At 46.9% G+C, this 21,881-nt stretch overlaps 1 protein-coding gene across 1 annotated transcript; it reads left to right on the top strand.

Annotated features, from left to right (window-relative positions):
• Window positions 1–14,486: 14,486 nt before the first annotated feature.
• Window positions 14,487–21,616, top strand: CA14 (carbonic anhydrase 14). Its single transcript, XM_047784770.1, has 11 exons — window positions 14,487–15,375; window positions 17,344–17,364; window positions 18,783–18,962; window positions 19,288–19,430; window positions 19,657–19,752; window positions 19,941–20,007; window positions 20,193–20,350; window positions 20,461–20,581; window positions 20,814–20,834; window positions 20,945–21,029; window positions 21,157–21,616. Exons 1-11 carry the CDS (start codon window positions 15,321–15,323, stop codon window positions 21,218–21,220), a joined length of 1,011 nt encoding a protein of 336 aa, XP_047640726.1. The 5' UTR covers window positions 14,487–15,320; the 3' UTR covers window positions 21,221–21,616.
• The last annotated feature ends 265 nt before the right edge of the window (window positions 21,617–21,881 follow it).

Here is a 21,881-nt window from a genome sequence, read left to right as displayed (position 1 = left end):
GAAGGAAAGAAAGAAAGAAAGAAAGAAAGAAAGACCTACACCAATACACATCATCCTGAAGTTATAGAGCTCCTGGGATAAAGGAAAGATATGAAAAAGCTCCCAGGAAGATAGAAGCCAGTCTTATTTAGAACTAAAGGATGGAAAACTCAAAGAGGACAATTCCTGGAGTTCCCTTTTGTGGCTCATTGGTAAGGAATCCGACCAGTATCCATGTGGACGCTGGATCAATTCCTGACCTCGCTCAGTGGATTAAGGATGCGGTTTTGCAGTGAGCTGTGGTGTAGGCCATAGACAAGGCTCAGATATGGCTTTGCTGTGGCTGTGGCCTAGGCCAGCAGCTACAACTCCGATTTGACCCCTAGCCTGGGAACTTCCATATGCCCCAGGTGCTGCCATAAAAAGACAAGGAAAAAAAAGTAATATTCCTCTTTAAAATATTATAACATAAAATTTTTAAAAAGCGCGTGATGACACATTACCTTATACATTTGGACATAATGAGAGAGGACTTACATTTTCAACAGTAACTTTAGAGATGAATAAGCAATTGGAAAACTAAAGAAAAGGGGAAAAAAACATCAATTCAAGGGAAGATTAAAAGTTGTACAAAAAAGGAAATATAATACATTCCTTGGCTCATCTGTAAGTATTGATGATAATTTAAATGCTGAATGGAGTTCCCATTTTGGTGCAGTGGAGGCAAATCCGACTGGGAACCATGAGGTTGTGGGTTCGATCCCTGGCCTTGCTCAGTGGGTTGAGGATCCGGTGTTGTCATGAGCTGTGGTGTAGGTCGCAGACTTGGCTCAGATCCCTAATTGCTGTGGCTCTGGCGTAGGTGGCCACAGCTCCGACTGGACCCCTAGCCTGGGAATCTCCATATGCCACAGGTGCGGCCCTAAAAAGACAAAAGACAAAAAATAAAAATAAATAAAAATAAAAAAAATTTTTAATAAAAATTTCAATGCTGAATGCTACTTTAACTAAAACTTGTATAATAATTATACAGGAGGATAGGGTAAAAAAATGTGTTGGGGAGGGAGTGTTTGCATAAAAGAAGTAAATTCTCATCTTTCATAGTGGAACTTTAATAGATAATAATATCTACAACTGAAAAATAAAGAAATAGCAGTATAGGAGTTCCTGTCATGGCTCAGTGGTTAACAAATCCGACTAGGAACCATGAGGTTTTGGGTTTGGTCCCTGGCCTTGCTCAGTGGGTTAACGATCCAATGTTGCCCTGAGCTGTGGTATAAGTTGCAGACTTAGCTTGGATCCCGCATTGCTGTTGTTCTGGCTCAGGCTGGTGGCTACAGCTCCGATTAGACCCCTAGCCTGGGAATCTCCATATGCCATGGTAGCGGACCTAGAGAAGGCAAAAAGAAAAAAAAAGAAAAAAAGAGATAGCAGTATAAACATGTTTTTGGAAATTTAGAGTTATAGGCTTGAAGAAATAGTTTAAAAGTCTCTAAGAAGTAGAACTGGGAAGTGGGGAAAGTGTTTGATGATGACTTAGTGATCTATTTGACTTCTGGAACTTCTAGAAACACAACGAAGCACATTGAGCAAATCAGCTATCTTCAAACTGATATCTGCTTTTCTTATTCTGTGGTAGAAGATAAGAACAGAGGTATATCTAGCTGTATGAAAGTTTAGGATGCCAAATCTAAACTTAGAGTTACATGATAGAGAACTTTTTCAATGTGCAATGCCTACTGATAGGATATTGTAATACTGTTCTTCTACGTGTTTTAAAAAACTATGCACCTTTGTTTATTTGTTTTAAATGCAGTTTAGATTTTTACCAAGACTATATTTGTATTTCTAGATAATTTCAGTTCAGTCGAGCCAGGGGCTTCCATAAAATACCAAAAACAAAGTCTTCGTAATTAATCAGAGTTGAATGCAATTGCTGCTGAAACTCAGCCTCTGTCTGCTCTGGCTAAATAGAAACACAGTGACAGAGTTGTGGGTGAAGGAGAAAAAGCTAGTTTTATTCCTTTGCCAGGTAAAGGTAGCAAGACTTAAAGACTGTGCCCCCCTTGGGAGAGATTAGGTGGTGGTTTTATAGTTTGGGGAGTGGAAAACAGGGTCTTAGATAAGGTCCAGGGTAGAGGCAAGCTTGCATTGCCTGTCTTTCTTTCTTTCTTTCTTTTTTAAGGGCAGCACTCGTGGCATATGGAGGTTCCCAGGCTAGGGGTCGAATGGGAGCTGCAGCTGCACCACAGCCACAGCAACACCAGATTAGAGTCGTGCCTTTGACCTACACCAGAGCTGATGGCAACGCTGGATCCTTAACCCACTGAGTGAGGCCAAGGATTGAACCTGCATCCTCATGGGCGTTTCTGATGAGCCCTGACAGGAACGCCTGCATTGTCTTTCAAAGCTGGTGTTTAGTGGCCCCAGGACTGGTTCTGGTGGTCCTCCTTCTTACAGGAATGAAGAATGCTTCATCACAGCGTTCTCCCTTTTGTTGTGGGTTTTAGTTCTGTAGAAAGGCCCAAAGTTATATTCCTTGAGGAGGAACCTGGACCCTGCCCCAAGGCTGCACTATTGTCTCCTGACTACTCCTCCCTGGTTTTTGCATCTCCTCCCTTCCCTGATTAGCAATTGCCCTTTGGAACTCAGAGAAGGTCATGGAGGCTGAAGCTTATTCCCTGAAAATAAGAAATGGAGGATACAGGAGTTCCCGTCGTGGCGCAGTGGTTAACAAATCCGACTAGGAACCATGAGGTTGAGGGTTCGGTCCCTGCCCTTGCTCAGTGGGTTAACGATCCGGCGTTGCCGTGAGCTGTGGTGTAGGTTGCAGATGCGGCTCGGATCACGTGTTGCTGTGGCTCTGGCGTAGGCCGGTGGCTACAGCTCCGATTAGACCCCTAGCCTGGGAACCTCCATATGCCGCAGAAGCGGCCCAAAGAAATAGCAAAAAGACCAAAAAAAAATGGAGGATACAGAAGCCAGGTGTGCCCAGGAGCCCTACGGGGCCCTACTCGGTTACATTATCCTACTGAAATATATTGAAATTTGATAGAAGCTGGGTGAATGGTGCAATGTGGTCCATTTAATTAAGGTCTTCTGCTTGATTATTTAAGCTATTTTGACAAGTGGTATTTTGCATTAGTATATTATTTTAATATTATGGTTCCTTATAAAATGATGAATACTTTCAATATGTGTATTTGAAAACCTTGTCATACTCAGTAATATAGACTTTACTCATCTTTAAGCCAAAATTTCCTCCAGATGAACATCTCTCACTTTATACTGAAAGTCCATGAGATGATAGAATTCGTTGCACAGAAATTTAACCATGCTACAAGTGAACCTGATATCTGTGTGACAGCTAAAAGGTCACAGGGGAGAGAAAAACACTGAATTTTTGCCTGGTTGTAAAACAACTGTAGGGCTTTTTGTTTGTTTGCTCGTTTGTTTGTTTTGAAAGTTGAGAGCTAAAATTTATTTGGGGTGATATTAAGACTTAAGCCGGGGAGACAGCATCTCAGCATCTCAAACCCTTCCCAGGAGGAGAGGAGGGAAGCTAGGATATATGAGGTTTTGCAACAAATGGAAGGTAGTAGGAACAAAAGATTTACAGATAACCAGATTCACAGAAAAAGATTTATAGCAAACCAGTTTCTATGAGAAGATGTAAAGTCCTGGGCTTACTGGAATTACTCCTTTGATAATGCACCTCAGCTGTGGGCCAGTCTTGTTTCTTGAGTTCCCTCAGGGCTCACCAGCCCACCCTTGGGAGTGGCTCTTCACACAGACAACCATGACATCTTTGGTTTTGTCCACTTAAGTACAGCCCAGGAGGCAGTATTTCCGAGCTATTTCAGGTGTAAGAGGAAAGGGGGAATATCAGATATAAGTGATGGGAGTTCCCTTCGTGGCTCAGCGGTTAACAAACCCAACTAGGATCCAAAAGGATTCCATCTCTGGCCTCGTTCAGTGGGTTAAAGATCTGGTGTTGCAGTGAGCTGTGGTGAGGTCGCAGATGTAGCTCAGATCCTGTGCTGCTGTGTCTGTGGCTGTGGTGTAGGCTGGAATCCTACAGCCCCCATTCAACCCCTAGCCTGGGAACTTCCATATGCTGAGGGTGAGGCCCTAAACAGAAAAAAAAAAAAAAAAAAAAAAAAGATATAAGTGATAAAAGAGAAGGGGGAGGTGCGTGCAGCCATGCATACACTTTACTGAAATTTGCTGGTGGTTTCGTGAAGGTTACTACTAGTCATGGACATCAGTCATCATTGAAGGATTTTAGTGTTTTTCTAGATATGAAAAGATGCAAGAATCGGGCTCATAAAAGCTCCTTAAAAATCTAACTATCTGAAGACCTCTTCTTCCAGTTTTCCCAGGGCATAGAGTGCCTCACTCCTAGTCTCCACCCTGAGCTCTGCTTAGGGGGTGTTGTGGGTCAGCATGAAACCGCTGGGGCACAGGATTTAATTCATGTAGAGGTAGAGCAGGGTCCTTTGTTTATCCTTCCAAAGAAAGAAGAGAGTGACAGTATTTTTATTCCACTAGAGTTGAATATACCAACTTTAAAGAAAGCAATATGGGAGTTCTCATCGTGGCTCAGCCGAAACGAATCTGACTAGCATCCATGAGGACACAGGTTCAATCCCTGGCCTCACTCAGTGGGTTAAGGATACGGCATTGCCGTGACCTGTGCTGCAGGCTGCAGATGTGGCTTGGATCTGGCGTTGCTATGGCTGTGGTATAGGCCAGCAGCTACAATTCTGATTGGACCCCTAGCTTGGGAACCTCCATATGCCTCGGGTAAGGTCCGAGAAAGACAAAAAAAAAAAAAAAAAGAAAGAAAGAAAGCAATATGATAATAAATATAGCAAAAACCCTTAAAAGTGTACCCCCAAAATTAAAACCAAAATGAAATATCACTACCCATGTATTAGAATGGCTACCTATTTTTTTTTTTTTTTTCTTTTCAGGGCCGTGCTCCTGGCACATGGAAGTTCCCAGGCTAGGGGTCAAATGGAGTTACAGCTGCCAACCAACGCCACAGGCACGCAGGATCCAGCCAAGTCTGCGACCTACACCACAGCTCACAGCAATGCCAGATCCTCGACCCACTGAGCGAGGCCAGAGATGGAACCTGTGTCCTCATGAATACTAGTCAGGTTCATTTCCACTGCACCACCACTGGAACTCCCTACTTTTTTTTTTTTTTTAATGACTATATCAAGTGCTGAAGCAACCGGAGCTCTCATACACTGCCAATGGGAGTGAAAAAAGTACAACCGCTACAAAGAATATTTTGGCACTTTTTACAAAGTTAAACGTACACTTACCACACAATCCAGCAGTGGACATTTACTCAAGAACAATAAAAATATATGTCCACTCAAGAACCTGCACTTGAATGTTTATAGTTGCTGAAAACTAAAAACAACTCACATGAAAAAATAAAAATAAATAAATAAAAATAAAAACAAGTCACACAATTTTCAGCTGGTGAATGGATAAACAGTGTACATCTAAAGGAAAACTCAGCAATAAAATGAAGCAAATTCTTGATACACAACATGAACGAATGCTAAGTGAAAGAAGCCAGATTCAAAAGTCTACATGCTAGGAGTTCCCGCTGTGGCTAATGATCCTGATTAGACCTCTAGCCTGGGAACCCCCATACGTGGGTATGGTCCTAGAAGGACAAAAAAAAAAAAAAGAATCTGACTAGTATCCAAGAGAATGTGGGGTGGGTTGGACCAGTGGCCTCAATCAGTGGATTGATGACCCCACGTTGCTGTGAGCTGTGTGTAGGTCTCAGACACAGCTTGGATCCCACATTGCTGTGGCTGTTGCCTAAGCCGGCAACTGTAGCTCTGATTTGAATCTTAGCTTTGTAATTTAAATATGCCACTGGTATGGCCCTAAATTGAAAGCAAACAAACAATAAAAACTCATAGAACTATACATTAAAAAGTGTAATTTACTGTATGTAAATTATGCCTCCCTCCATAAACCTGACTTTAATAAAAAGAATCAGTTTGAAGTTTTTCATGAAAACTAGGTTTTTTAAAAATCATACACTTTCTTACACATGTACTCCAATGTTCATTGCAGCACTATTTACAATAGCCAAGATATGGAAACAACCTAAATGTCCATCGACAGAGGAGTGGATCCAGAAGATGTGGTACATATACACAATGGAATATTACTCAGCCATTAAAAACAACAAAATACCAGCATTTTTTGCAACATGGATGGACCTAGAAACTATCATGCTAAGTGAAGTCAGCCATACAATGAGACACCAATATCAAATGCTTTCACTGACATGTGGAATTTGAAAAAAGGACAGACAGAACTTCCTTGCAGAATAGATGCAGACTCACAGACATTGAAACACTTATGGTCTCCCGAGGAGACAGTTTGGGGGGTGGGAGGATGTGCCTGGGCTGTGGGATGGAAATCCTGTGAAATCAGATTGTTATCATTATACAACTACAGATGTGATAAATTCGAGTAATAAAAAAAATGAAAAAAAAATCATACACTTTCTTGAAATTCCACTTCTAGGAAACAGTTGGATACATGTTTTTTTGTTTTGTTTTGTTTTGTTTTGTTTTGTTTTTGTATTTTTGCCTTTTCTAGGGCAACTCCCATGGCATACGGAGGTTCCCAGGCTAGGGGTCTAATTGGAGCTGTAGCCGCAGGCCTATGCCAGAGCCACAGCAACGCAGGATCCGAGCCACATCTTCGACCTACACCACAGCTCATGGCAACGCCGGATCCTTAACCCACTGAGCAAGGCCAGGGATCGAACCCACAACCTCCTGGATCCTAGTCGGGTTGGTTAACCACTGCGCCATGATGGGGACTCCGGGATACATGTGTAAATATATATGAACAAGAATATTCTTGGAGTTCCCGTCGTGGCTCAGTGGTTAACAAATCCGACTAGGAACCATGAGGTTGCGGGTTCGGTCCCTGCCCTTGCTCAGTGGTTTAAGGATCTGGCGTTGCCGTGAGCTGTGGTGTAGGTCGAAGATGTGGCTCGGATCCCGCGTTGCTGTGGCTCTGGTGTAGCCTGGAAGCTGCAGCTCTGATTGGACCCCTAGCCTGGGAACCTCCATATGCCTCGGGAGTGGCCCAAGAAATAGCAAAAAGACGAAAAAAGCAAAAAAAAAAAAGAGAATATTCTTATTGAAGTATTGTTTGTCAAAGGTAAAAATTGAAACAACAACTACAAAGGGGCAGAGAATTGGTTAAATACAGTACATTTCTTCTCTCTCTCTTTTTTTTTTTTTGGCCACACTCAGCCCAAAGAAGTTCTCAGGCGAGGGACTGAACCTAAACAGCAGAAGTGACCCAAGCACAGAGGCGACCCCAGCCGCAGCAGTGACAAGGCCAGATCCTTAACTCTCTAGACCACTTGGGAACTCTACATTAGATTTCTTCAATACAATACTATGCAGTTTAAGTTGCTGACGGGAGTATATATTTATTGACAGAAGAATGTACATGAAATTGTGTCAAGAAGAAAAAATTACGACTTCCAATTGCGGCACAGCAGAAACAAATACGACTAGGAAACACGAGTTTGCTGGTTCAATCCCCGGCCTCACATAGTAGGTTAAGGATCTGGCATTGCTGTGAACTGTGATATAGGTTGCAGGTGCCGCTCAGCTCCTGCGTCGCTGTGGCTATGGTGTAGGCCAGCAGCTGTAGCTCTGATACAACTCTTAGCCTGAGAACTTCCATATGCTGCGGGTGAAGTCCTAAAAAGCAAAAAAAAAAAAAAAAGAAGAAAGAAAAAAAGAAAAGAAAAGATTATAGGCCAATTATGTTTGGCCCTATTTTGTAAAAAATACAATGACTATACACACAAAATAGATGCATTTAGATGTAAGTTCATAGAAAAAAGTTTGTAAGATACCAAAACTGTAACAGTGGTTATCTCTAATTGGGAGGATTTTGAGTGATGTTATTTTCATTTCTTTTTGCTTTTTTGAATCTTCTATTTTCCCTAATCAGGTGTTACTTGTATAGTTAAGAAATAATATTAAGGAGTTCACATTTTTCACAGCAGGTTAAGGACCTGACATTGTCTCTACAAGGAAGGGGGTTCAATCCCTGGCCTCACTCAGTGGGTTAAGGATCCAGAGTTGCTGCAAGCTGGCCTTATTACTGCTGTTGTTCTGGTCACCTCTGCGGCTCAGGGTTGAATTGGAGCTGCAGCTGCCAGCCCATGCCACAGCCATGACAACACCAGATCTGAGCTGCATCTGGGAACTTGGTGGTATGGTGTAGGGCAGCAGCTGCAGCTCCAATTCAACCCCTAGCCTGGTAACTTCCATATGCTGCAGGTGCGGCTGTAAAAGGAAAATAATAATAATTATAAAGAGGAAAAATGACAAGCCATTAAGATCTGATGTTCTCTAATATTCTGGAGCCAACTCCAGTATTTCCTTTTTATGTTTTAAAAAAGGAGCAAAAAAGTAAATTCTTCCCAACATATATGGATTTATAATCAGGCTATGAGAGTGCTATTTACATAAAATATATGTAATACATGAAATAATAAGCATGTTTAATAGTAGAAAGCTGGGGAGAATGCAGGATCTATGAGCTCATTAATAACTGCGTAACTGCATTTCACTTTTGTAGGTATTCCCTTAGAAATGACTTAAACCTTTCAAAAAAAAAAGGTGGTTGGTTTTGTGTTTGTATTTCCTCCTCAAAGCAATGCCGCCCCACCTGCTACAGAAAGTTAACTGAGGCAGCAGCAGCCAGAGCCAAAAGTGTCCTCTATTTTTTTTAAAGGTTTTTGGGTTTTTTCTTTCTTTCTTTCTTTCTTTTTTTTTTTTTGGTCTTTTGCCATTTCTTGGGCCGCTCTTGCGGCATATGGAGGTTCCCAGGCTAGGGGTCTAATCAGAGCTGTTGCTGCTGGCCTACACCACAGCCACAGCAACACCAGATCCGAGCCGTGTCTGCAACCTACACCACAGCTCACGGCAACGCTGGATCTTTTAACCCACTGAGCAAGGGCAGGGGCCGAACCCTCAACCTCATGGTTCCTAGTCGAATTCGTTAACCACTGAGCCATGACGGGAACTCCTAGTTTTGTTTTTTTAAGCATCTTAACATGTTTTGATCAATGGGTCTGTCAGAGCCTGATTTTTTGTCCTAGTAATACTTCTATATGACCCCAGTAAAGTTACTTGACCCTTTAAAAATAGATAGATGGATATTTTGATGCAAATAACATGTCAGTGAAAGCACAGTAAGCTCTTTCACCGTAAGGTTTCAAAGAAATCCAAATTATTTGTTGCAATCTGATCTGAGAGTAGACTTATTATTTGAGGGATAATTAAACAAGTAATGAGCTACCCATCATCACAAAATGTTGCTGTATTATCCTCTGATTCCTATTCCTATAGCAACTGAGACGTACCAATTCTTCAAAAAAAAGAAAGAAAGAAAGAAAAGAAAAAATTGTCTTTAACTAGAATCTTCTCACTCTCGAAGGGAAGTAGCCTAAGTGTTAATGTCTGTGGCTTGGGTTGAAACACAGCCTTCATTTGAGTTAGATGAATGGTAGAGAATTTAAAAAAAGGAGAAGTCAGGCAGAACGAGGCTGCCACCAGAGCAGATGGAACAAATTATTACAATTCCAGGGCACTGTGATATCCTTCCTTGCAGAGGAAGCAGTTCATTAAACATAGGAAGGAGAATCCTGCTTTGACATAACTTATCCTTTGGTGTCACTCTCGGAGAGAGTGAAGCATGGGTCTGCATGCTGTAGAGTGGCCCTTTTTGTGTTCTTATGTATAACTATAGGACCTGGTTATACACCCATCTTGGGGAAAGGTTGCTGATTTTCGGTTAAAGAAAATCTCACTGCTAATTACGTATCCCCCTTGGTTCCCATAACACTTTGTTCTACCACTGTTTAGAACTTCTCACTGTTGTACTCTATTAATTGGATAGGTATCTGCATCCCCTAAGACACTGTGAGGTTCATGTGGGCTGGGATTATGTCTTTTTTGTTGTTATTTTTGGGGTTTTTTGCTTTTTAGGGCTGCACCCTTGGCATAGGGAAGTTCCCAGGCTAGGGGTCTAATCAGAGCTGTAGCCGCTGGTCTATGACACAGCCACAGCAACACCAGGTCTGAGCTGAATCTGCTACTCCAGAGCTCACGGCAATGCCAGATCCTTAACCCACTGAGTGAGGCCAGGGATCAAGCTGGCAACTTCATGATTCCTAGTCAGATTCATTTCTGCTGCGTCAGGACGAGAACTCCTGGAATTATGTCTTATTAATTTTTTATTTCTAGGGCCTGCCATGTTGCCTAGCACCTAGAAGTATTCAATATATGTTTAGAAACCAGTGAAGGTATTGTTGCCAACCTTAGCAAAAATGACTGCAGAGAACAGTTCTAGATGGCTGGAATCTCTACAAAGAATGGCAAACTCCTTACCATTCCTGCTCCGCTGGTTGGTGTAGAGCATTGATTCTCAAGTGTGGTTCCTCAGATCAGCACCACCTAAAAGCTAACCTGGGAACCTGTTAGAAATGCAAATGTCTAAGAGTTCCCTGGTGGCTCAGTAGGTTAAGGATGTTATGTTGTCACTCCAGTGGCTCTGGTCACTGCTGTGGCTTGGGTCCTATCCCTGGCCTGGGAACTTCTGCATGCAGAGGGTACCCCGCCAAAAAAAAAAAAAAAGAAAGAAAAGAAATGTGGAGTTCCCACTGTGGCACAGCAGAAATGATCCAACTAGTATCCATGAGGACTCGGGTTCAGTCCCTGGCCTCACTCAGTGGGCCAGGGATCCAGTGTTGCCCCGAGCTGCGGTGTAGGTCGCAGACGCTGCTTGGATCCTCTGTTGCTTGGCTCTGATGTAGGCTAGCAGCTGTAGGTCTGATTTGACACCTAGCCTGGGAAGTTCCATATGCTGTGGGTGCAGCTCTAAAAAGCAGAAAGAAAGGGAGAAAGAGAGAAAGAGGGAAAGAAGGAAGGAAGGAAGGAAGGGAGGGAGGGAGGAAAGGAAGGGAGGGAGGGAGGGGAAAAGGAAGGAAGGAAAGAAAGGGAAAAGGAAAGAAAGGCAAATTTCTGGACATATCCCAGACCTATGGAATCCAAAACTTTGGGGCAAAGCCACAGAAATTTGTGTTTGAACAAGCTTTCCATGTGATTCTGATGCACAATGACATTTGATAACCAAAAGGAGGAGAAAGTTCAATGGTTTGAACAACTGTCCTTGCTCTGGTTTAGCTTAGCAGCTGTATAACCACAGGAAAATCCCTAAATCCCTCAAAATTCAGCCTTTACAGGAGTTCCCATAGTGGCGCAGTGGAAACGGATCCGACTAGGAACCATGAGGTTGCGGGTTCAATCCCTGGCCTTGCTCAGTGGGTTAAGGGTCCAGCATTGCCGTGAGCTGTGGTGTAAGTCACAGACGCGGCTCAATCTGGCGTGGCTGTGACTGTGGTGTAGGCCAGTGGCGACAGCTCCGATTAGACCCCTAGCCTTAGAACTTCCATACGCCGTGTGGTGCAGCCATAAAAAAAGACAAAAAGACCAAAAAAAAAAAATCAGTCTTTACAGGGTAGAAGAAGGGAATTGGAATGATGCCTGAGGACTCTTCAGGTCTAAAAATCTGTGAAATACCTGGAGTTCCTGCTGTGGCTCAGCCAGTTAAGAACCTCACTAGAATCCATAAGGATGAGGGTTCGATCCCTGGCCTTGTTCAGTGGGTTGAGGATCCAATGTTGCCGCAAGTTGTGGCAGCTGCAGCTCCAATTCAACCCCTAGCCAGGGAACTTATAGTACAGATAGTATAGATGTGGCCCTGGGGGGGAAAAAAAAATCTGTGAAGGCAGAAAGAAAGTAAACGTTCCAATGACTAGATTCATTCATTCAATCAGCAAATATTTATGTATCAGGCAGTGTTCTGAGCATTTTAATTAAATTACATTTAATTAAATTACATTTCAGACCACAGACTCTTACCTGTCTTCTGTTTACAACATTCTCATGCTGCATCTGTACTACATTGTGAACTGGAAAACTGAGAAAATTTTGATCCAAAGAGTTCTGACCACCCCCTCACCCAAATTACTTTGATTTTAATTCTTGAAAGCTTCTGTGTTTGCTTAAGGGCCTTCAATACCAGTGTTTTAGAAGACAAGCATGTGATATTAAATGTGATTATCAAAGGAGACTCTCTCTGGGTCTGCATTACTCATGGCAGAAAGTGGCTTGCCGTCTTAGGAAACTGATTCCACCTAATTCTTTCTTCTTGGCAATTAGTCACCAACTGTACTCTTTGGGTAAGCTCCTGTGTTGACCATTCCTCTTCTTTGATCTGCCTCCCTCTCTCCCTCAGTGAACTCTCAAATTCCCCACCACACAAACTCAGAACACCCACTGGGTCCCTGTGAGGCATTTTAGACTATTTACAATATTTAGTGAGTTTTTAAAATGACCTTTTTTTTTTTGGAGTTCCCATTGTGGCTCAGTGGTTAACGAACCCAACTAGTATCCATGAGGACGCGGGTTTGATCCCTGGCCTCGCTCAGTGGGTTAAGGATCTGGTGTTGCTGTGGCGGGTGGCTACAGCTCCAATTCAGCCCCTAGCCTGGGAACATCTGTGTGCCTCGGGTGCAGCCCTAAAAAGACAAAACAAAACAAAACAAAAAACCTTTTTTTAAAAAGGACCTTTTAAGGAAAAACAAACCAAAACGTCAACCCACTTGGACACCTTTGATTCTCTGACTTGTTCATGTTTAACTGCATCTGAAAAGTCAGTCGGGAGATGGCGCCAGAAGGCAGCGGAACGCGTTGGCTTTAGGAGCGTTTTAGCCAATCCCAGAGTAAGGAATGGGCTGGAGCAGGAGAAGTAAGAATTGAAACAAAGGCGCCAGAGTTTGTGTAGCAACTACCAAGGTGGGGGTGGGGGAGTCAGGGGGGGTGGTGGTCTCTCTCTCCCTTTTTTTTTTAACCTATCCACAGTAGAACCAAAGATATAAATAAAGGCGAGTCCCTGGAGTTTGCCTCCTCTCCTAGACACCAGGGCCTTTGTCCACTTGGGAAGCACAAGGGCCTGGAGGAGCCGCTAACTCAGAACTGAGAAGGTGCTGATTTGGGGCTAAGACACCTTTGTGAAACATTGTTCAGCTGTGTAGCAAAATCCTAAAGCCCACCAGCAGAGAAACACTTCCCAGAAGAAATCACACATGAATATTTGGAACGAAAACCTTAAAAATGAAAGAAATTTTAAAGACAACCAGGAGGTGGCGCCTGGCAAGACACACTACCTGCCTTGGGAGGCTGCGCTGCAGCCGGCCGCTCTGACAACTTTGTCCTGGCAGAGGTCACTCTATCCCGGCCCTGGGCCTCTCCTTTTCTATTTTGTGAAAGTTGTCTCTGCTTTCTTTCTTTTTCTATTCCTCTGTGTTTACTCTCCTGATCCCCAGGAAGTCTAATTTACACTTTAAGCCTTTTATTCTCCTTAGATGGGATGAGTGGCACTTTGGGAGAACTTCAAAACATAAAATTTATCCATAAGGGAAAATTAATTTGGAGGGTAATGAGAGAATTAAAAAGGAATGACGTCTGCAAAATGGCTTTGCTTTGCAGATCAACCACAGTGGACAGAAAAGCATGGCGGGCTCCTGCCTCCGCAAGGGCTGATGATCTCGCATATGCGTTATTCTGTTCACGTGTCTTTTATCCCGCTTCCTAGTTTAGCTTCTGCTCCTCTTGTTTTGGCTAGGGATTACTACTTGGCAGGAGCAAGGAGGGCAGAGGGAGCTCAAAAGGGTGCATTCTCCTGGCTGTGACTCCGGTGAAGGGGTTTCAGTGTCTGGCCAGGAGTTATCTGTGGGCTTCACATTCCATAATGAGGGATTTAGGATGTGCATTCCAGTCGGGATTTCCAGTCCTGTGGGGGAACAAGCACCAGCCCACATTCCTGAGACTCAGACTCGGCAGCCTCTATGCTCCACTCGCCCAGCTTTTTGGTGGCAGGTTTCACCCAGTCCCCAAAGTCCTGCCTCAGCCCTTTGTTGGGCAGGAGGAAAGACCCTGGGCCCCTCTCCCTCTTCCACTCCAACTGGATCACATGATCACATAGTCTCTCTCTGCTCCCTCCCCTCTTTTTCTCTGGAGTCCGCCTTTTTTTTTTTTTTTTTTTTTTTTTTTGATGGTGGTTGTGATTGTTTCTAAGGTCTCCCTGCCTCTCCTCCTGCCCTGGCCACCCTGCCAGGGGTCAGTGTCCTCTTCAGTGACAAAAGCCGCCCTAGATCTGGGCTCCCTGGGGAGGGAGGTGGTTGGGTCTGGCAGTTGGAGCCGCTGTCTCTCCATGGTGCTGCTGCAGCCCTTCCCCCCGCTGGGCACACAAATGGGCTTTATCCAGCAAACAAAACCACCCCCCACCCAGGCCACACAGGCACGTGGACCCAGGCCTCACCGTGGGAAGGGGGTGGTGACGGGCGCAGAAGAAAGAGATCTCTCCAAACAAGTTCTCTTCGCCTCACTTCTCTTCCTTATTTTCCACAATCCAGGTTTCAGTCCTTGACTTCTTCCCCTCCACCCGCACCCTGAGTCTCCCAACTCCTTCTGGTTACCTCGGTCCTGACTCTGGACTCTTCCTGGGCAGCTCACATTCTGCAGCGGATTGGAAGCAGATCCTCCCAGGGAAAAAGCCAGATGGAGAATGAGAACCCAGGGTCCCCCAGGGGGGCTGGATGAGACCCCCAGGGACTGGACCCCCCGAGCCCTCCTTTCCTGCCTCCACCCACTCCAGGGGACACCCTTCTGAACAGTGTCTGTGTGAATAGCAAAGGAAGGAAGAGCTCACCCCAGCTGGGCTCCTGAGCCAGGGCCAGGGCTCCTGTGAAACCCGCCGCGTGCGCTCCGCTCTGAGCTGGGCCATCCTGCATGCTTAATGGGCTATTTAAGGAGTTGTTCGCCAGCAACCCAGGCAACCCCCCCCTCCCCACGTACACCCGTCCAGAGCCACCTTAAAAGCAGGAGGCAGTTGTGAAGTCGCTGGCCAGCAAGTGGAGTGAAGACTGCAGAAGGAGATAAAAAAGAAAGAGGGCAGCAAGAGATTTGTCCTGGACACCCAGAAACTCACGGTCCCCCACTGAAAACCAAATCCCCTGGAAGCCTGCAGAGACCCAAAGACAGCACGAGAAACAGAGATAAATACACTCAGCATCAGGAAACTCCTCTTCTCTCTCTCTCTCTTTCCCTCTCTCTCTCACCTCCCAGCCCCCTCCCTACCCTAGTCCTCTGGTCTCCAAACTCCTAGTACCTTGTGCTCCCTCCGGAAATACCATGTTGGTCTTCATCCTCCTGCTAAAGGTGATGTGGATCCTGGCTGCAGAAGAGGGTAGGTACATCTGGATGTGTGTCTGTCTGTGCTGATGTACACATGTTGCCATTGCAATGCTTAATGGAGAAGGAGGAGTGTACAAGGTAGCCTGGGGGCTAGATTAATAGGCTCAGACTTGGAGGGAAAAAAAAGAGGAGTGGGGTGAAGACCACTTTCCTTCCTTTCCCTTCTCCTTTCCAGCCTTGCCGTTTGTGGGGCCAGAGGAGAGCTGGCCGGGGGACAGGATGTGCACACGTGCTGGAGAATGGCTTTATGGGCTACGTTCTCTCCAGAGCTCTTTCCCCCACTGCCCTACTCTCAGGCAACCCTCCTGGCCTTCTTTATTTACAAACTCATCCAATTAGGGAGCCAAAGAGGCCTGGAGGGAAAGGATAGAGGACTGCGGTGGGCGGCAGGGGAGTGGGGAATACGCCTGTACCTCCTGCCTGACTCACACCCTGATCCCTGACTCTGAACCTCATGGCGCAAGTCCCCTCTTGATTCTATAGGATGACAATTTTCGCATTTTTCCTGAAAGCAGTAACAGTCCATAGTGCGGAGCCCTTTCCAATTTACAAAGAACTTTCAGGTGCTCCCAGAAGAGGAGGGGGAACTCTTGGGGGAGTAAGCTGAGGTGCTCCAGGAGCATCCCCAGGACCCTCACCCCTCATTTTTGTGATCCCCGGGCCTATCACAATATCTGGCACATAGCAGATGTGTCATTAAGATCTGTTGGAAGAATAGGGTGAGGGGGTGTCTAGAGGGCAGAAGGGGAATGCAAAGAGGATGGTGGAGGGGGGCACCTAGCCAAGGAGAGTTGTGAAGTGCATTTGGGGTGCGGGGGTGGGGATTGGGCAGTTAGGGGAAGAGGTATAGAGCTAGTGTGTTGAGGATTTGGTGGGAGGGGACGGGCAATGCTGTCAGCCTGCCCAGAACCAGGGAACTTGAGTTGTTGAGGTGTCCCACTGAGTGAGTGAGAGTCTGCCTCCAGCCCTCCCTTGGGCTGCTTTTCAGAACTGTCTGAACCAAGGGATGGGCCAGCAGAAGAGCCCAACGATGAGATCAAGGATATCTTAGAAGTCTGAGGAATTTAAAGGAATAAGAGAGAGAGGAAGGGAGTTTATAATTTTTCTCCAAAGTTTCTAGCAATTTGAATCATGCAGAGACAGCCTGCAGGAAAGCCTTGTTCTCCCCTTGAAGCAGCTTGGCCCTGGGTGAGGGCTGGACCAGCAGACCCCCAACCTTTGAGCTAGAGACAGGACCGCACAAGAGCCTGGCATGTGACCCAGCTGGCAGCTCTCCTTTCCACAGACAATGCTTCACTTTCATCCTGTCCCTGCCAGCCTGGCTGCCTGTGTCCACCCACCACCCTCAACGTAGAGTGGACCCTGCCTGACTCCCACCTTCCCTAGCTATCTGGGAATCTAAGGAGCAGAGGCTCCTGGTGATGGGGAAAATTTCCTTTAGAGTTACTGGGACCGGAAAGACAAACTTAAATGTGAATTTACAGCTTAGTGCCCTGGTTCGTGCAATACTTCAAAGCACAGGGATAACTGCCCTCTCCCCTCAGTAGCACGGCCCCCAATTCTGAACCTCTTGCTCCTTCCCGTATTCGAGTCCCTTTCCTCCAAACCCTCTGCCTAGACCCTCACCTCAGCCCAGTCTTCTAAGGGCTGGATTGGCCTGGCACAGGCTGGAGAAAAGGGACATTGGTCATTCTGCACATTTGGATCCAGGTTAATTTTAGTCTCCTGGCTTTATCTCTTTTCACTTCTCCTCCCCCCTTTACTCTGCGAGCACAAGCACAGCCTGTCTGGTGATTTTAAATAGGCCCCCAGACCTTTCCACCGAGGTGTCCAGTTTCAGGGCTTCCTTTGGGAAGTGCTGGAGCAGAGGGAGGAGAAAGAACACAGAGGGAGGGCAGGAGTGGAGGAGGGCCTTGCCCCGGGCTGTGCTGGCAGTAACTCAAATTACTCTGCCTTGCAGGTCAACACTGGACATATGAGGGTGAGAGCAGAACTCAAGGCCTACCGACACCCCTTCCGCCCCGGGACCTCTTCACCTGGTGGGAAGACTTACGCCATGTGGGTGGGGAGGCTTCCTTTAGCTTCTCCCTCTAGCTCCTCCTTTCCCCATCTCCCTGTGCCCTCGCTTTTGCATATGTGATTCCTAGCCCCTGTTCTAATCATCAAATCCCACACCTACTGATTCAGCAGAAAGGCCAGCTATGTCCTCAGCCAGCCTGTTTGGGGAGTGAGGGAGGTGGAGTGGAGAGGGAAGTGGGTGGGGAAAGGCACCCTGAGCTTAGCTGCCAATTCTCCTCCTGGCCCTCTTTCTACCCTGATCAATCCTACCCCCACCTGCATCTGGAATTGGGACAGAGCTTGAGGTCAGGAGTGACAAAGAGGCCAGCAGGACAGGACAGTTTGTGATTCCGGCAGAGATGGAACTCGATTCCTTTGAGCTTCTGATTAATAACTTAACCAGATTCCAGAGTCAATGCATGGTCCAGTAGGAGAGCAAGAAGTGAATGATGGAAAGTCAGATCTGAATCTTTTTTTTTTTTTTTTTGCTTTTGCTTTTTAGGGCCATATACTAGCGGCAAATGGAGGTTCCCAGGCTAAGGGTCTAATCAGAGCTACAGCTGCCAGCCTACGCCACAGCCATAGCAACTCCCGATCAGAGCCGCGTCTGCAAGCTACACCACAGCTCATGGCAATGCCAGATCCTTAACCCACTGAGCAAGGCCAGGGATCAAGCCCACAACCTCATGGTTCCTAGTCAGTTTCGTTTCCGCTGCACCACGACAGGAGCTCCAGATCTGAATCTTAAAGTCACTTGATAGGGACCCCAAGGAGAGCCTACCTCTCTAGGATCATTTCACTTCTCAAGTTTTCTGCTCCTACTTGAATCCCACCTTCCGGGTATGTGGGCTTTCTCTCCATCCACTCTTCCTCTCATTTAACTTTCTTGTCCTCCAACAAGAGGACAGATAAGTAAAAGCCACTGAGCCCCATTCATCAGGAGAGCTGGGAATCATCACTGCCTCTGGGTTGGTGAAGGGAAGGAACTGCAGGAGCAACTGGGGACTTCACCTGGGGTGGATGGAAGTGTATTTCTTTCTTTCTTTTTCTTTTTTAGGGCTACACCTGCAGCATATGTAAGTTCCCAGGCTAAGGAGTGAATCAGAGCTACAGCTGCCAGCCTACGCCACAGCCACAGCAACACCAGATCCTTAACCCACTAAGCGAGGCCAGGGATCAAACCCACATCCTTATGGACACTAAGTCAGGTTCTTAACCCGCTGAGCCACAACAGGAATTCCCATGTATTTCTGTCTCCACACAGGGTATAGCTTGGTGGGAGGTTGCTGAGGGGTGGATGAGGGTGGAGGCAGGACAAATGTCTGTGGTAACCCCCACCAGGCCCACACGGTCAAGACCATTGGCCAGCCTCTTACCCTGAATGTGGAAGCAATGCCCAGTCCCCCATCAATATCCAGACAGACAGTGTGACTTTTGACCCTGAGTTGCTACCTCTGCAACCCCATGGATATGAACAGCCTGGCACCGAGCCTTTGGACCTGCACAATAATGGCCACACAGGTAAAAAGCCCAGGCTCCAAGGAGGTGTAAGCTCTAGTTCCAATCTCAGGAGTCTGGGGGTGGGGGAGGGAAGCATTCTCTTAACTTCTAAATTCTCAGAAGACTTCATCTATAAATTCAGAGAAGGGAGAATGAGGATGAGGCTCCTGTAGCCAAAGGTGGGAACAGCATGTGTATGATCAAGCACTGTGGGTGGGTTTGGATGCTCTGTGTGGAGGGAGACAGAAAAGGCTGGTCAGGTCTCCCAAGGAAGGGCGGGCAGCCAAGGGGCCAGAATGGAGCCACACTCCTCCACTAACCCTAACTCGCTTTCTTTTCCTCACAGTGCAACTCTCGCTGCCTCCTACCCTACATCTGGAAGGACTGCCCCGAAAATATGTAGCTGCCCAGCTCCACCTGCACTGGGGTCAGAAAGGATCCCCAGGGGGCTCAGAGCACAAGATCAACGGCGAAGCTAATGCTGCAGAGGTACCAGGGAGCAAAACCTGAACTAGGACCCACTTTCTAGATCCTGGTCCGTGCCAGGCACGAAAGGATCTGGATGCTGGGAAAAGTCATACTTGGGGGAAAAGGCCAAGCTTTGTGGGACAGATTTAGAGCATGCTGGAGGTGGTGGTAGTGGCTAGGATAAAAGTCTTTGGGAGGGAGTAGTAGAGAAACACTAAATGATTCAATTCCTTCTCCCCTCCCTCAGCTCCACATCGTACATTATGATTCTGAGTCCTACGCTAGCTTGAGTGAGGCTGCTCAGCAGCCCCAAGGCCTGGCTGTCTTGGGCATCCTCATTGAGGTCAGTGGCCCCCAACCCTCCTAGGTCTCTCTCCACTCCCTCTGCAGCCCTCAGTCTGCCCAAGTCTCTTGCTGGCGGCCCTCCCAAGACAAGTCAGCAACCCACTCTGCTCATTTGTTCTATACTTGAATGTCTTACTCCCAACATGGACTCAGGCCAAAACTTCCCCGCCCTTCCACCCCTTCCAGGTGGGCGAGACTGAAAACCCAGCTTATGAACACATTCTGAGTCACCTGCATGAAATCAGGCACAAAGGTGAGCCCTACAAATCTATCTTAAGATCAAGTTACATTAGACTTCAGGGAAACTTCTCAGAAAAGGCCTCAGAGGCGTGGAATGAGGCAGTGAGTTAGGGACCAGGGGGGTTCACTTCTGGGAGCCCTGTCTAGTGAGCTCGGGTGCAGGGAGGGTGAGACGAGTCCTAGTCTGTTCTCACCCAGATCAGAGGACCTCAGTGCCCCCCTTCAATGTGAGAGGGCTGCTCCCGCCACTGCTGGCGCAGTTCTTCCGTTACAATGGCTCACTCACCACACCGCCCTGCTACCAGAGTGTGCTCTGGACAGTCTTCAATCGAAGGGCCCAGATTTCAATGGGACAGGTGAGTGGTGGAGAGGTGAGACCACACAGACATAGCTGTCACCGCAAACTCTCTCCCATTCCCCCAAGCAAGTACCACTTGTCCCTTAACCCCACTCTTTCCCTCCTCAGCTGGAAAAGCTTCAGGAGGCATTGTTCTCCACCGAAGAGGAGCCGTCTCAGCTCCTGGTACAGAACTACCGAGCCCCCCAGCCCCTCAACCAGCGAATAGTCTTGGCTTCTTTCATCCAAGGTGATTGCACAGGGCTTGGAAAAGGAGACAGGAAACTTGGGGGACTCGATGGCAGGAACTAGGAAGCTCCTGGGAAGGGAAGGAAAAGAAGGCTAAGAGAGGAAGGGGCTTCCAGGACTTGCTTGGACTGGGAACCACCCCCCAGCCCCAAGTGCTGGCACAGTGTGCTGCTCACAGCTGGGGGGCGGCAGGGGGATCTGGTCTCCCTGATGCAAGTTTTCTTCCCTTACAGTGGGATCCTTGTACACCACAGGTGAGACAGCCCTACCCAGGTACTGGGGGGTGGAGCACCCGTCACGAGTTAGGGACAGGGTCAATATCTGTTAGTTCTAAACGGACACCTTCCATCTTCCACTCTCCCAGGGGAAATGCTGAGTCTGGGAGTGGGAATCTTGGTTGGCTGCCTCTGCCTTCTGCTGGCTGTTTATTTCATCGCTAGAAAGATTCGGTGAGGTGTCACTCTCCATTTCTCCAGCCCTTTCTTTCCTAGGAGAATGAAAAGCATTCTCCTAGCCCCCCTCTACTGGGTCTCGCCTAGGACACTGGTCACTTCCATGAGCCATTTCCCCGTCCAGGAAGAAGAGACTGGGAAACCGGAAAAGTGTGGTGTTCACCTCAGCACGGGCCGCCGAGGCATAGGCTCCCTCTCGGACACCAGAGATGCCTTCCCCTCGCCTATCAGGGAGCTTCTCAAGTGGGTGCAGGGACTGGCCCAAAAGCCCTGTAATGGGCCAGCACTCCTCCTTCCTCCAGACAGCCCCTGCACGGAGGTACGGACAGGCTCTCTGAGGAAGAACAACAGAGCTTCCAGCCTCACAAAACATGTAGATAAGGAGAGCCCCATGCTGACAGTGCAGAGGGCAAACTGTGTTTAGATGTAGCAGAAGCTGGGCATGTGGCCCAGGGTCCTCACCCCCTCTTCTTTATCCCTCTGTCCCTAGAAACAGTGCAGGATCTCCCCCTAGGAAAAAGGGATGCTGCTATCATGCTGTGGTTTTTTGCTCAATGTATTTGGAATTAAAGTTTCTGACCCCACTTCTGGTCTTACCTTTTGGGCTCTTGCGAGCAGAGAGTTGCATGATGGCTCAGACGGCAGAGGTGGGCAGAGGTTAGGGAAAGGAAGCCTGGGTGAAACTTTTACCCCAATCCTGGAAGGGGGGATCCACTTCTGGCAAATGCTTAACCCAGAGTTTCTAACATATGAGACCACCAGCCCTGATTTCTGCCCTTGCACCAAAGTGATGCTCCGAGGGGACCAGAGGTTGCCAGTTAGAAAGGAGGTTGGACAAGAGACATGAGA

Source organism: Phacochoerus africanus, chromosome 6 (assembly GCF_016906955.1).
Source record: "Phacochoerus africanus isolate WHEZ1 chromosome 6, ROS_Pafr_v1, whole genome shotgun sequence".
Classification (NCBI taxonomy): Eukaryota; Metazoa; Chordata; class Mammalia; order Artiodactyla; family Suidae; genus Phacochoerus; species Phacochoerus africanus.
Note: the sequence above shows the minus strand (reverse complement) of the source record. Positions and strands in the feature narration are given on the sequence as shown.

Bases quoted from the DNA above. Each gene is read 5' to 3' on its own strand.
- CA14 (XM_047784770.1), top strand. From the start codon at position 15,321: ATGTTGGTCTTCATCCTCCTGCTAAAGGTGATGTGGATCCTGGCTGCA. The intron at 19,431-19,656 runs GTACCAGGGAGC...CCCCTCCCTCAG, and splicing joins GCGAAGCTAATGCTGCAGAG to CTCCACATCGTACATTATGA. The intron at 20,008-20,192 runs GTGAGCCCTACA...GTTCTCACCCAG, and splicing joins GCATGAAATCAGGCACAAAG to ATCAGAGGACCTCAGTGCCC.